Raw genomic sequence first — 15,472 nt, 5'->3', positions numbered from 1 at the left:
TCAGTAATCCTCCCAGCCAGGCAGGCAGTGACCTCCGTGGTTGGCCAGGCCGTCAGCACATTGGAAGCTGAAGACACTGCCCATTCCCAGCCGTCGATACCAATGGACTGCGGACACTGTCTGGGGGCGACTCTGTCCCTATCCCACCCTTGCCTCACGCCGTCCTAGCCACTTGGCCACGCACTAGAAGTCAGGGCTGAACCTCGACGTCCCCACCAAGTCCATAGCCGCCCTGCACCCGCTCACCTGCCGTCTGCCTCAGTGGCCTGAGGCGTGTCCTCGGCCAGCCATGGCCTCCTCCCTCCTCAGCCCCGGACCCTTGGTCTCTCCTCCTGCCGCACTGGTCCATCAGCCCCTACACGTGTCCAGGACTCTAATCCCAACAGCCACGTCCACCTACCCGGTTCTCTCCACTTTCATTCACAGGCTGCATTTTCCTAGGACACCCCTTTGCTGACGTCATCTCCTCACCCCTCTTTCTTCCTCAGCCTGCTCCCTGACAGTCCCTGACTCTCCTTTCCCAGCCCTGGACCTGCCCTCTGCTCTTGTCCGAAGGCCGTCCCGACAGAAGCAGCCTCCTTTACTCTGCCGTCTGCACGACAGAGAGACAGCCAGTCCCCACATCTGCCGCAGATCTTCCCGCTCAGGTTCTAGGGCGCCTCTCCCGACGGCGGCCGTGGGTCTGCGCTGGGCGCCTCGCGGGTCCCTCCGCTGAAGCACATTGTGTTGTGATGTGTTAACACAACAGGACATGATGGCATCTGCCCTGCCCGAAACAGCCCGCATCGATCAGCGTGTGCAGCATCAGTATTAATAAAACTAAGTCTCCCTAACACTCAAAGGAATAGCCAGCGTGAACATTTATGCTAATTAACTGACCATCATCAGAAGAGTATAAATGACCATCATCAGAAGAGGAATATCAACTTTTTGGTGCCAAATGATTTCACCAACTCTTTTGCAAACCTCTCTTCAAATTAAGCCTCTTCACTGGCACCTGCCCTGAGGTCAGAAGATCCTCGAGGACATTTTTTAAATATTGTAATTTTATGAACAAGTCGAGCAGATTTCTCCTCTGTCAATACTCTGGTACGTCTCCTGCTCACTGGAGTGACCGCTCCTCCAGTTCAAGCACAGGGCGTGACTCGCGGTGTCTCAAAAGTCACGGGTCTCCAGCTCACCGAGGTTAACGGCATCACACTGCTCACCTAACAGTTCATAACGCAATTGTTTCCCTGTCACCAGACACGATGGTTTCTACGGTATTTTAAAGATTCCTTCTAGACAAGATTTATGGTTTTTTAAAAAGTTGGATTTCCACAAACCATGTGTGTGACTGACATCTAGGTCTGGGAGTCCCATGGTCTATTATTTCCCTAAGGAGGATATTTCCTTCCCTCCCTCCTCTTATTTATAAGTTTTTATATAAGTAGAGCCAGGAGAATTCTCCACACTGATACAATCCATTTGATTATCCAGAATCCAACTGCATTATTGACAAGTTTACAGGAATCAGTATTATGAATGGTTCTGAGATGGTGTTTTGGTCACAGAAAATAAACCATAAGAGAAACCATAGGGGAAAAAGATGACTGTGTCCCAATGACAACGTGTCCATTGTGTCTGCTGCCCCCAATTTCTTCCCACCTCCCTCTGCCCGCCAGTGAATATGTTGACAAGATAATCGATTTATCTTTCATTCCCAGATAATGCTGAAAGTAGTTTCCTACACTACAGACAGAAAAGCCCCATCACACATTATATTTCTCATAATTATTCTTAAAGCTGTTACATCTTTAAGTCTGTTTATACACACACACAACACCTGTTTTTACCAAAACGGTACTTAGTTACATTCCCACCTCGGTGTCTTTCCATAGGATTCCTTTACAGTGATATTAAAGTGCCAACAGTACCTTTTGCAACATGGTTGTCATCTGAAATATCAGCTCTTCATGTCCCCATCCAGCCACTTACCTGAAAGAAGAAAAAAGATATATAAGTTTGAAATCATTTCAGCTTATCATTAGCAACAGTTTTCACATTTCTACTAAAAATGGGGTATTAGTAGGCACTGATAAATTACGTAAAAGAAAATTGTCACTATTATAAACACAAAAGAGTAAAACAAAAGAATTTAAATATTTTAAGAGCTCAGAAAAGTAGGCAAAATAGAGCAATTGAAAAGATAGGAAAGCAGTATATATATATAACAGGAACAGATTGAAGAAATTACAAAAATGTCTAATCGTGAGGAACTTTAAGCAACTTTAGCAGAGTTGAGATGGTCAAGGTCATTGCAAACAGGACGAAGGTCACTGTTCACACTTGAGCACTGTGTTTATTGGTTCTGGTTTATGTCTAACAACGTTAGCCAAGACACGGGCTGAGGCTTCAGTCATGTTCTAAATGAAAGTTTATATAATCTATAATCTATATTAAAACTTTTATTGTTAAAACCTGACAAAAAGAGTAAAAGAATTTTAGGAAGAACAAAAATCACTCTATCCCACTATCTGAACTCAACACTGAATTTTTTATTCATGTTCTTTCTCCTTTAAATCTATAAATACAAATATGTACTCATTTAAAAAGGGAAATATAAACCTTTCATGGATATGAATAGAGACTCCTTTAAAGTTAGCAAATATAACACTATAAATGCAAAATATTGTACCTCTTCTTTTTAAAAAAAAAAAAGTCTTTATTGATTTTAGAGAGAGAAGAAGGAAGAGGGAGAGAGAGAGAAACATCAATGATGAGAGTGAGTCATTGATCGGCTGCCTCCTGCACGCCCCGTACTGGGGACCAAGCCCAGAACCCAGGCACGTGCCCTGACTAGGAATCGAGCCAGGGACCTCTTTGTTCAGTAGCTCAGTGCTCAACCATTGAGCCATGCTGGCCGGGCATTTTAATATCACTGTAAATAAGTAGAGATTTCTATTTACTGCCCTAGTGTTCATGCATTTTAATGTCTGCAAATCTGTGCACTAAGCTGTTGTTTCATAACTTACTTAGCCGTTGTCTTTTCAATGCTGTTCAGATTACTGTCAAATGCCTATAAACAATCATGTAAGCATGTGTTACATACATGTGCCCCTCCACTCTCTTCCCGGTTCTGCTCATGGCTAGCCCCAGCTTCTGCAGCCTTACATGCGCCCCCGCCGGTGGCACGCGTCCCTCTTCACTGCCCTTTTCGGCCCGTGTGCAGCCTCAGAGTCGTGCCCACAACTTTCCCAACTGAAGCCTAGTATCCATTTGTTGAGTTCAGTTCATTCAAGTCTGAGCAGACTCACAAGGACCTCATTCCGTTTACAGACAGACGAGACAGAAAGTGACAGCCTGGCGGGCGTGGCTCAGGGTCGAGCGTCATCCCCGCACTGGGGTCGCCGGTGCGATTCCCGGTCAGGGCAGGTGCCGGGGCTGCAGGCTGGATCCCCAGCGGGTGCCGGAGGCAGCCGATCGATGCTTCTCTCTCATCAATGTTTCTACCTCTCTCTCCCTCTCCTCTCCCCTCTCTCTAAAATCAATAAAAACATTTTTTTTAATTGACATCCCAATAACTGTCACATCGCTCAGCTCTTATTCACGCCTCCTTTCTTGCCCCAGAAAAGCGTGTCTCTCACGCGGCCCAAGCGCACCGCTTGCCAGCCATGGCCCTTTGGCAGCTTCTCCCGAGCTGTCGACAGGTCCTCGTTCTGCTTCCACGTCTCACATGCAGAAGCACCGTGGGCTCCTGCTCTCCCAGTTTACTCTCTTTGGACAGTTCACAGGCTCTCTGGATTTTCTGGAATTTCTCTGACCCCAGCTTTGTAAGCTCCAGAGCCAGGACCTGCCACGTCAGCCTTCCTTTCTATATCTTCCTGCCTCCTTTAAAAGGTCTGGGTTATTTATATTTTATTTGATCTCAGGAGATTAGACAACTTTTTCTTGACAAAGTCTTGCTTCTTGTATGTGCCCCGGCCGGGAACGAACCTGACACACCCTGGGCGTATGGGGACGACGTTAACCAACGGAGCCACCCGGCCAGGGCCTCACCGCCCTTACCTTATTTGATGTACTGTGAGTCTAGATTAACCAATTAAAGTTTCAGCAGATGTAGTGTTCACATTTACATAAACTTCCTAGGAGCCACCCACTTTATAAACAGGTATTCAGACACTTAGATCACAGCGATTATTTCAGGTTCCCCCAGGCCTGGGCATGTAGCCACAGCCCTCAGCAGGTGAGTGTAAGGCTCTTGCCCATGGACAACAGCCTTCTCTGGGCCTTGGACCTGCAGAAAGTACAGTGTCAAGCATTCCAAGGACATTTCCAGGGGAAAGACAATCAAACTGAAAGAAGAACATTGCTCCAGGTGTCAAAAGAATGAGATGGTCACAAGAGCCTCGTCCAGCTAACACGGCAGGCACTGCTGCACACAGAGGCATGGTGACAGGGACCCGACGTGGCCCCTCGCCACGGTGCGGAGCAGACAGAAAATCAGTGCTGCTCTCCCCTGGCCTGAAGCCAAGTGTCCGCATGATACGTACAATGTTTGCACTCTGCTCCTTTTCATTTTAGTGCCTATTTCAAGGGCCGGCCAGAGGCATGGGCCAGTCGTCCAGTCCCAGCTTCCACGCTGTGAGCTCACCCACAGCCGAGTCCTAGCTCGGGCGCTGCGAGCTCACGGACTCGTTCCCTCTGGAAGCTGACAGCCGCCTGGGTCTCTGCAAGCGTGTTCATCTCCAGGAAACCCAGACTCTTCACGTGCCCCCTGAACCCAGAGCCTGTGACCCCTCCCCTAGTGACAGTGTCCTGTCCCCCTTCAGACCCACAAGTCCGTGTGACTCTCCGGCCTGGGATCCAGGCAGAGTATTTTGTTTCGAGGTTGGCAAAAGAATCACTGAAAATCATTTGCAACAAATACAATATGAAAAGACAACACTGTCAGCATCAGCCCCTCAGCCCCTCTCCTCCCTGAGCTCAGCGGGGGACCCCATGTGAAGACACAGTCTCATTCGTGTCAGTCGTGTTTTTCGCCTAATTTTACAGCTACTTGCAAAGGGGAACAGGTACCGCTGCTTTCCCGTTCCAGCCCTTTCCCAGATGTACATTCCCACTCAGGCCTCATGGCTGCCATCACGGCCAAGCGCCAGAACCGCACCTGGCAACGGGAGAGTGCGCATATGGCTGCGTGGGAGCCCCGGGGCTGGAGGCCTGGACAGACGGCTTCCACAGAACCACGCAGGGGCCAACAGTGCACCAGCATCACGTGCCCTCCCCCAGCCGATGACATAATTATCACAAAATAACTAGTAATAACAGTAACTATCACTTAGAGTGCTTCCAAGTACCAAGTTCATACATCATCGCAATTACTCTTCCAAACAGCCCGTGAAAATCATTCTGCATTTGCATTCTAGAGACAAGGAGAGGGAGACGAAGAAATACAGGCACTCGCTCAGAACCATGTTGCTAGTAAGCGATTGGACTGAAAACCAGATCAGGGCTTACTGCTCTGAGCCTGGGTCTCAGACAGAGCCGGTTTATGAGTGAAGACAGGGTGGGCGGAGCACGCAGCCCGGCTCGGCCGAGTGTGACCTGCAAGAGGTTAGCTTTGAGGCAGTTAAGGACAAAGACAGAAAGGAAAGGAAACTGGAGGGAAGGGGGGGGACGAAGCACCCAAAGGAGACTATGATGAGCTAACACAGGCCCAAGACGCAGAGCAGGGCGTCGGGGCAGCTCCAGGCGCCCGTCTGCCTGGAGCAGCATTGACAAGATACGGCTGAAAGTGTCAGTCGGGATCAGACTCTGTAGCTAAATGTCAGGCTCCGGAGTGTGACCGTTAGTGACCAAACATGAGTCACATTGTAGGTCTCCAATGTCGGAGTGACAGGATCACAGTGGAGTTCTAGGGAGATTCCACCAGGCAGGCTGGCTGGCGGGGGGGCAGGCTGGTGGCTGGGCTGGCGGGGGGCAGGCTGGTGGCTGGGCTGGCGGGGGGCAGGCTGGTGGCTGGGCTGGCTGGTGGGCGGGCTGGTGGCTGGGCTGGCTGGTGGGCGGGCTGGCGGGGGGCAGGCTGGTGGGCGGGCTGGCGGGGGGCAGGCTGGTGGCTGGGCTGGCGGGGGGCAGGCTGGTGGCTGGGCTGGCGGGGGGCAGGCTGGTGGCTGGGCTGGCGGGGGGGCAGGCTGGCCGGGGTGGTTGGAGAGGGTAGAAAAATGGGAACACCTCGAGGCTTGAGAATTAGAACCCGAGCTCCTAACTGCCAAATCCACATCCGCTAAGCCTCTGGAGTTATCGGTCAACTTCCTTTCCGGTCTGAGGTCTGGGTCAAGTCCAGGGCCAGCACCTGCAGAGGAGCCAGGAGGCAGCAGCTGCTGCTGTTTCAACCTTCGGCCCTGTGGGCCTGGACCAGTCCCAACGAGGGGCAGGAGCCCAGTCCACAGCCGCCGAGTAAACGAGGAGCCACAAGCCCCATCACACAGACGCGTACTACCAGGCCTGTGCTAGTAAATGTTTGGGTAGAACGCAGAGAAAGGGAAGCAGAAATACGTCTTTCTGCAGACCAGCACTGACCGCCCCTTTCACAAACCACACGCCCTACCTGGAGACCCGCCGGCGCCCGCAGCCCGGGCAACAGGCAGGCCCCTGGGCCCATCCGAGCAAGTCCGCCGCAGGAGGCAGGTGAGGCGCCCGCAGGGCCCTGTGCCAGCCGTCGGGTGTCCAGTCCTATTCCACAGCCGTGAAGTGGCCGGGAGGGGGAAGGCTGACGGGTTAGAGGCCTAAGGAAACTTGTTTACAGTGAGGCGGCCTGACCTGGGCCGGGGGCAGGAGGCAGACGAGACGGAATTGGCAAAATGGCGACGGTCCCTGAAGCTGCTGCAAGTACAAAACTTTACGTATTTGAAAAGGTTCATAGAAGATTTTTTAAGGCCTCATGAACTGTGGGAGTGAAACAAACACTATTTTATGCCCCGCACAGGATGTCCTCCAGACACCCTCCGAGTGCCGCTGCGTCACCGCTGCCCCACCCTGGGCACCCGTCACGACACGCGGGGGCAGGCGGGGTGAACCGGGCGCCGGCCGCCGGTGTCGACCGCAGGGGGCAGGGGGCAGGGGCAGGGGGCAGGGGGCAGGGGCAGGGGGCAGGGGGCAGGGGCAGGGGGCAGGGGCGGGGGCAGGGGGCAGGGGCAGGGGGCAGGGGGCAGGGGCGGGGGCAGGGGCAGGGGGCAGGGGCGGGGGCAGGGGGCAGGGGCAGGGGGCAGGGGGCAGGGGCGGGGGCGGGGGCAGGGGCGGGGGACAGGGGGCAGGGGGCAGGGGCAGGGGGCAGGGGACAGGGGGCAGGGGGCAGGGGCAAGGGGCAGGGGGCAGGGGCGGGGGCAGGGGCAGGGGCAGGGGCAGGGGGCAGGGGGCAGGGGCGGGGGCGGGGGCGGGGGCAGGGGGCAGGGGGCAGGGGGCAGGGGCAGGGGGCAGGGGGCAGGGGGCAGGGGGCAGGGGGCAGGCCCAGGCTCAGGGTTTGGAAACCCCGCTTGGCAGCAAGGACAAGAAGGAAAGGGAGGCGGCGGGGACGCGGGCGGGCAGTGCAGTGCTCGGCTGCTCCCAGCTTATCTCCATGATGACTGGCTGCCTCCACTAGGGGCCTCCTCTGCTCCATTCTGCAAAAAACAGCCTGTGGTTTATCCCATCACCTATGCCAAGGACTCAGGAATCAGGGTTTTCCTGCGTGGGCCATGGGAGGGAATTGTGTAAGGGGGCACAGAACACGCGCCCGGGAGCACGGCCCGGGTCGGAGCACCTTGCTCAGGAAGGAGAAGGCACTTCCCAGCCCGGGTGGGTGGGCGCGAAGCCTTGGCCAGGGGAGAAGGGAGACGCAGGTCAGAGCGTGGGGGCGTGCGCAGTGCAGGAGGAGCTCAGGACGCAGGACGGCCTCACCTGGAGGTAAGTGGTCTGCTCTCCTCTGACTCCAAGTCGGTGCTGACTCAGAAGAGCTGCCCGGAGGGCAGCACAGGGCTGGGGCCGTGGCCTTGGCTGTGGCCGTGGCCGTGGCTCCAAGGCTGAGTGCACAGAGAAGCCCTAATAGGTCTCAGGTTGGTGACAGCAAAAATCATCACAACACAGGCGGTGTGAGCCCAGCACTCACAGGTGCAGCCGTGAGCTGGCCGAAAGCTCTCGCACCTCCTTGGCCTGGGACACAGGGTTGCTGCCCCAGACCTCACGGCCATCTCCTTAGTGGGAGAGACGGGGCTCAGCAGCTGGGAAGTTCTACGCTTGTTCTCAACCCTCTCCTCCCGGCTCTACTTTGTTCTGGTGGAAATGGTCGAGTTTCCTGTCAGTGCACAGGTCTGACCCCTTAGAATTTGTGCTGCTCAGACGAGCAAAGGGCTCACAGGCGGGAGGGAGGGGGAATGGCATTCGCACTTGAGAGGGGCCCGGGGAAGAGACAGAACGTGTCCAGTCTGCACTGCACAGTCATGGCTCGTGGCCCCTGGCTGCGAACAGACTGCTAGGCTCCCGACACAGCCACCAGGCAGGATTAAGTCAGGGCTCTCCCCCGAGGCCAGCGTCCGGCTGACCTTCAAAGCGACTGGCCTGAGTTCCTCCTGCAGCTGGTTTGGGCACAGTCCCCGGGTGGACAGAGGCAGCGCAGTGGCAGATGCCTGCACCTGGTGGCTCCCTGGGACGCGAGAGTTTGACTCACAGACAATACAATCGGAGCAAAGCAGAGGCTGAGCTCCCCAAAGTGTGACACGAAGGCCCAGTGCTTTCACTCCGACACATACTCCATTCAGACAGTTCTAGCTTGTCCCCAAAGTTACCGCCAAACCGAGCACTATCTTTAAGTTACTGTTCTTCGCACTTTGATACTGGAATTCACGGGCACTTGGAGGACAGAGCTGGCTCTGTGTGGGGCCTGTGCCGTGGCTGTTCTTGGCTTTTTAAGCACAGAACCCTTGCAAGTTGCTCTCAAGTCTGAGGACACATTGGGGGGGGGGGGGGGGAGGCAGGTTTTCAAAGTGGCTGAACCATGTAACGTGGCTACTTTTGAAGTAAAAGTGCTGCTTTGGGTTCTTGAGGGGATTGTGTCACTTGTCTGAGAAGCTCAGGCCTGCGCAGACCTGTCAGCTCTGGCGTCCTGTGACCTCACACAGCAGTTGACAAATATTTAGTTCCCCGAGCAGTGGACAGTGACGACTTCCTGCCACGCAGGGCAAGTCGATGGCCATCTTCACCAGAACGTTCAGACTGGTAGGAAATAACCCATCTTCACTCATGAGCAGAAACCCCTCTTGCAAACCCTGCTTTGAGTGATGACCTTGCCTCACCCTGTAGGGGCCCGTGTCCTCCCGGGGCTGTGGAAGGGAACCTCCTGGTGAGCACTGCACTGACGTCCTCACGGCGGCACCGGCCGCAGAGCCTGTGTCGCATGCTCTGTGCTTTCGCCAAGTCCAGCAGAGCGTGACGGCAGCAGTCCTCAGGGCTCCACTGGTCACAGTAACGTCTTATCAGGAAGCGTGCTTGGGGAGTCGGTACCTGAGTCACCCCGAGGCCCCGGCTGGCATGCCAACGCTTCGCGTCCAAGCACCGCCCTTGGGAGCAGCCTCAGAAAGCTGGGGCACCGGGCCCTGACCCCGCAGCTCAGTCCTGCAACCTCACCCTGTCCACGAGCCACGGCAGGTCTCACTGATGTGGCCCAGAGAAACCACAGCCACGACGGGGGTATAACCTGCTGCCCTCTTAAGCCCCCTCCCATGAAGTCACGCCGGAACCGCCAAGGGACAGCGGAGGACACGGGAGAATGCCACGCTAAGGGGCGCTGGGGGCCTCTGAGCACCTGCGCTTCAAATGTATCTGACTTTGAGGCAACCTAGGGGCACCCTAGAGCACGCCCAGGAAAGGAAGGGCGGAGAGGCCTATGCCAGTGAGTCACTCCAATCTCGGGAGAGGAAAGCCCAGCAGGTGCCTCCGTTTATGCATGACTGAGCCCTCTTTGCCCACAGGACTGAATTTCTCAGGGACTGAGCTCGTGCCGTGTGCAAGTCTGAACCACGGGCCCTGTAGTGTGCCTGGCACATAGTAGGTGCTCAACAAAAGCCTTAGGTAAAGTAGAATATGCTGGCCCAGCCGGTGTGGCTCAGTTGGTTGGGTGTGGCTCCAAGGACCACAAGGTCACAGTCCGATTCCTGGCCAGGGCACATGCCCGGGCTGCAGGCTCAGTCCCTGGTGAGGGGCATGCAGGAGGCAGCTGATCAACATTTCTCTCTCATCAGTGTTTCTATCTCTTTCTCCCTCCCTCTCTCTCTAAAATAAACTTTGAAAAAGAAGACTATGCTGGTTAGTAGTCAAGAGGACGATCTGAATCGGCCATCACAGCGTTCAGATGAGGAATCGCCAGGACTGTGGACCCTGCCCAGCCATGGGTCAGACGGGTCTTGCCCATGTCACCGAGTGACCCCACCCTGGGGAGATGCCCTCCAATGTGCGACCTTGACAGAACAGAGGACACTGCCCTCGCCACCTTCACTGCAACATGTTAGCCGCAAACACTGTCGCTGCTCAGCTCACTGACCACAGGCAGCTTTGCTACAGGTGGACAACGGTTTCCCTTCTCAGCTGACAAAGTCCTTGCAGCTCCCCTAGTATCACGGCGTATAACCCTCAGCCTCACACACGCTGAACAGCGACGACGCCCTGCTGGTCCGAGGAGGCGGGTCTCACAGCGCGGGAGACGCCAGCAGCCCCTGGGCTGGAAGGTGACCCACCCCTGCCCGCACTCCATGAGCAGCCAGACCACCCGCAACCTCCACCAACTCGCCACAGCCTTCCCGAGCGTAACGGCCGGTTCCGCAGGTGGACACTGGTCTTCTCCACGCGACAGGAAGAAATTGTAGCAGGAAAGAAAAGGCCTCGTGGCGAACGAGAAAAAGCAGCCCCACACTACGAACGAGCGGCTCTGCAGACAATGCGTTTGTAACAACGGGTTTAAATTCTGTTATTAACTTTTCATGTTTCATTTAGCCCTTTTGAATGTCCCTCCTTCATGTATTGTTATTTTATCTTTTACAGAAAAAACTGCCTAATGGCCAAGGGCCAGAGAATACATGCAAAATGCAGAATTTGTTGAAAGGTAAATATTATGATTGTTTCCTGAGGTTTTTTACAGCCAGTTATGATTTAAGGTGCATTCCCTTCGTGTTCATAACAACATCCCAGTCAACGACCAGGCCTTGCTTCATCTTTTGTCTACAAAACTGAAGTTTGTGTTCTTAGGCACATTCACAGGATCACAGTTAAACTATCTTAAGGAAACAGAATTAATTAGGTTAATAAAGACAGTCTAATTTCAAGGGCCAGATTTCCCTGCCATGCCACAACTATTTCTCTTCTCCTTATAGTCTCAAGAAAACCTCTGTGCAAATGACACTCGTGGGGGGTGCTCTTCCATTCCACCCCTTCCTCCTACCTGGGTGCCAGAAAAGGTTCAGTGCCTGGAGCTTTCCAGAATTGCCCCAGCCCATGTCCACATCTGGGCCTCCACTCTGACCCCCCGCATCTGTCACCACTACCCAGCCGTCCCCAGGCTGCAGGTCTCCGTGACACAAATCGTCCTGGTGGCAGCAGTGGGTCCTGATGCATTTGGCCTCTGTACAGTGCAGTCACACGTTCATTCTACAGATGTGCACCAACAGCTCACTGTAAATGCTTCCCGAACACCCAGGCCTTCACTCTAAGGACCAACAAGGCAGGACTACCTTTGGACAAGCCGATGGCACTCATCCTGTTACAGAAGTCATCCCCTCTCTCGATGTGACAACAGATAACACAGACCAGGCACTGCTCTGTTTCAGTGCTATCCACATATGACTGCATTTAAAACACACAATGACTCCATAAACTAGGTACTAATACTATTATTCCTGCTGAATATGTGGGAAAACTGAGGCGCGGTGGTCAGGCATTTTAACAAAAGCCATTTGGCTGGTCAATACTAGACCAGGGCTTGAACTCAGCCCTGACCGCTATGTGCACTATGTACCTCTAAGGGCTTCCTCTTTTCTTTTTTTATCTTTTACATAATTAGGGACAGATACATCCTAATTTGCTTGGGATAATTCTGGTAGAGGCCTGTTTACCCAGAATAATTCATAGCGTCCCTTACACTCTCAAAAGTGTGCTTCTTTGAAGAATAAAAGTGTGCTTCTGTTTCCAATAAAAGAGAAATTGTTACCTGGACACGGCTGGACTAGACCAGCACAGACTATTAATTGAGTAACTTCACTGTAACCAGATAAGCTAATTCCCTAGCATATTCGTGGGGACACAGGGAGAGAGGACGGGAAGGAAAATGAAGAGCTCGGAGTCAACAGGCCACGATGCAAGACCAGGCTCTGCTGCTGGTTACGACGTGGCCTCCACCAGGCTGGCACCCTCTCAGTCAACACCCAGGGCTGTGCCAGCAGCACGTCGATCCCTAGAAAAGAGCCTGGAACAGTAACTGTGCACATGGAAGGTGAGAAGGCCTCAGAACAATAGATGTTTTGTTATTTTTCAGGACACCACCTCTCTTGTGCTGTCCGTGACTTTTGCACTGTGAGCAAAGACAAGTTCTTGGGGGACCAGCCAGCCTCCGGGAGGCACCTGCATCACAGACCCAATCAGGACTCACGCCGCTGGCTCCTGCCACTGTGATGCTCTGGACTGTAGCAGGCCCCACGCTGTCTACACCTGAGCCCCGGTCATGGCAGGTGGTCCCACCATGGACAGTGGATACCAGTCTTCATTCTAGAATCTGGGGCCTCAGAAGCCAAGGGGCCCCCTTACAAGGCTCATCACGAGGGCGGAGGACAGAAAGCCCAGAGCGGCAGGCAGACGGACCCCCCTCCTCCCGTGGCCCCCCTCCGAGCGCGTCCTGTGGGAGGCGAGAAAGAATGGAGGGTCCGCGTGGACTGCGTCACGAGCTGGCTCAGCGGCTCCTGGGCCATCTGGGCGCTGCTCCCATCCTCTCAGCACCCTCACAGCTGCGAGCCGGATGCTAAGGGTGAGGCGCTGCCACTTAACAAGCGATAAAAGAAGAAACTTAAAACAGCGCTTCACGAAGAAAACATCACCACCCCACAGGCCTCGGCCGCCCGGAGCCTGAAGGACGAGGGTGCCTGTGCCCCGCGAGTGTCGGGGTGACCGGGCCTCCCTAAACCAACCCCTCAGGCAGTGTTCCCCGCCCCGGGGCCGGCGCCCAGCCCCTCCCCAGGTGGGTCGGACAGGGCCCCCTGGACGGGGCGCGCTCCGCGGCTGCATCAAGGCCCTGCTGTGCTTTCGTTTCTCATAGTGTTTTGTAGAGTAGAAATAATCTGTTATTTTTAAGAAGAAAAAAATCAAGAACCCAGCGAAAAATGGGGAACAAAAAGATATAAGAAATATAACACGTTAGCAAAAAATCTAAAGTAGGATATTAAAATAAGGGTGAGAGAAGTGTCCACCGCTGTGTACTGGGCTCAGCTCTGCAGAACGGGGGCTCCCCTAGGCCGTGGAGGGCACAGACCCAGCTGAGACAGGCTGCCGCGCCCCATGGTGCAAACAGCCTCCTGGTCCTGCACCCCAGAGACAAAGGGGCCAACACTGCCCCTAAAAGAGATGACTCCCGGCAGGCACAGTGTCGAGTGAATTCATATTTATCCCTGGGGATGAACTTCAGGAGAAACAGCCCTCACAGACGCAAGGACAGTGAGTGAAAGTTCCTACTGAACAAGCTAAAAGCACTGGGGACATTTTTTATCTTAATAAGCCCTTCCTAAATTGAGATTTTTAAGGAGAAGAGAAACCCGTCATTTATGGGGGAGTTAGAAACTGCAGTTCATAGTTTCATAACACCCTCAACTCAGCCAGTTGATGAATTTACATCGGTCACAGGACCAAAGGGAGCTCGGAGTTTATGCCCCGGCCCGTCCTGAGCAGTGACCCCGCTCGGTGCTCAGCTCGCTGACTCGCCCTCTTCTTTGTTTGCTGTCCTGACATCACTGTGTTGGTGCCACAACAGCTGACACCTGCTTTTCCTGTTTGAAAGGATTCACCACTCAACGTGGACCAAAATGTTGAAAGGATTCACCATTCAACAGTTATCCAGTTGTAGGAGATGGACTGACCCGAATCCGACCAAGCCCGAGGCAGTGCCCGGGGGGAACAGAGGCTAGACTGAGCTCTGGGAGCACTGGAGTGTGTTTCTTTGGGGGGGAGTGTTGGTTAGCGAGGGTGAGAGCTTAGAAACAGACAGGGCTCCCTTTCTGTAGAGTTGAACGAAAACACCAAAATTAAAATAATTTAGAGCTGTTTACATTGCTAAAACTTCCAAAAAACATGTTTTGATATTGAGTATTTATCTTAGTTATATTTCAACATGAAAATCTTCTTTTCAGAATGAAAAAATATCTTCCTCATACTTTTTGTTTGAAAAAGGTTTTATTAATTAAACAAAATAACATATTCTGCCTGGCCAGGCATGGCTCAGCGGTTGAGCATGGACCTAGGATCCAGGCGATCAGGGTTAGATTCCCGGTCGGGGCACATGCCGGGGTTGCGGGCGGCAGCCGATCAATGACTCTCTCATCATTGATGTTTCTGTCTCTCTCTCCCTCTCCTTTCCTCTCTCCGAAATCAATAAAGATATATAAAAACAACAACAACAAAAAAGTATTCTGTCTCGCAAGCCACTCAGGGCCCACTTCCATCATGTCCCGTGACTAGCTGATCTGGGCGCCAGTCAGGAGGGAACGTGACGTCCGACATTCAGCAGCCACGCCCACCATCTGTAAGGCTACACGGCTCTCCACCTGTTAATTTTCTTAACTTACATGTTGTTATCAAAGGGAACGTAGAAATGCTGTCACAATGATATGTATAAACAGCAATAAAATCTGCAGCTAAAACCATCTTGAAAGAAATTAACAAGGAAAGAAAAAGACTAACCTTAATTTTTGTTAAAATATAGATTTTAGTTAATAGGACTTATATGACAACTCTAAAATTTCTGAGATAGATTATTCAAAAACGGTTTAAAATAACACACTCAAATGGTTTAAAATAAATTATCATGAAATGGTGAATGTGTACCACATTTACCGAAGCCTGGCCAAGCACCAGTCAACGCCAGACATTTAACAAGTATTTACTGAGCGTCTGCTCTGAGTTGCTGAAAACACTAGGGATACAGAACAAAGCCCATCCTCAAGGAGCTCACATTCTAGCAGAAAAAATAAGCAAATACACTGAGGCTGAATATTCTGAAATAAAAGCAATAAGCAATCGCTTCTTCCACTTATACAAAGGGAGGGGGGCAGCCCCTGCTGCTCTGCGACTCCTCCATGGAGACTCCGCTCCACTGGGCACGGAGGAGGGCTCCCACGCACACACACACGCACTCAGTAAATACAAAGCTTTCAGTAAGTAAATGTTTTTAAAACCACAGGAAACATATAGGACACATACCCCCTCACTCACA

At 53.1% G+C, this 15,472-nt stretch overlaps 1 protein-coding gene across 1 annotated transcript in view; it reads right to left on the bottom strand.

The window, feature by feature from the left end:
- ANK2 (ankyrin 2) overlaps positions 1–15,472 on the bottom strand; it is a 325,210-nt gene that overhangs the window by 278,113 nt on the left and 31,625 nt on the right. The window contains exon 2 of the mRNA XM_087816209.1: positions 1,917–1,977. Coding sequence (XP_087672335.1) covers positions 1,917–1,937 — 21 coding nt within the window. The 5' untranslated portion in view covers positions 1,938–1,977. The remainder of the gene's footprint in view (positions 1–1,916; positions 1,978–15,472) is intronic.

This window comes from Miniopterus natalensis, chromosome 4, assembly GCF_054644295.1.
Source record: "Miniopterus natalensis isolate mMinNat1 chromosome 4, mMinNat1.hap1, whole genome shotgun sequence".
In the NCBI taxonomy this organism is placed as follows: domain Eukaryota; kingdom Metazoa; phylum Chordata; class Mammalia; order Chiroptera; family Miniopteridae; genus Miniopterus; species Miniopterus natalensis.
Note: the sequence above shows the minus strand (reverse complement) of the source record. Positions and strands in the feature narration are given on the sequence as shown.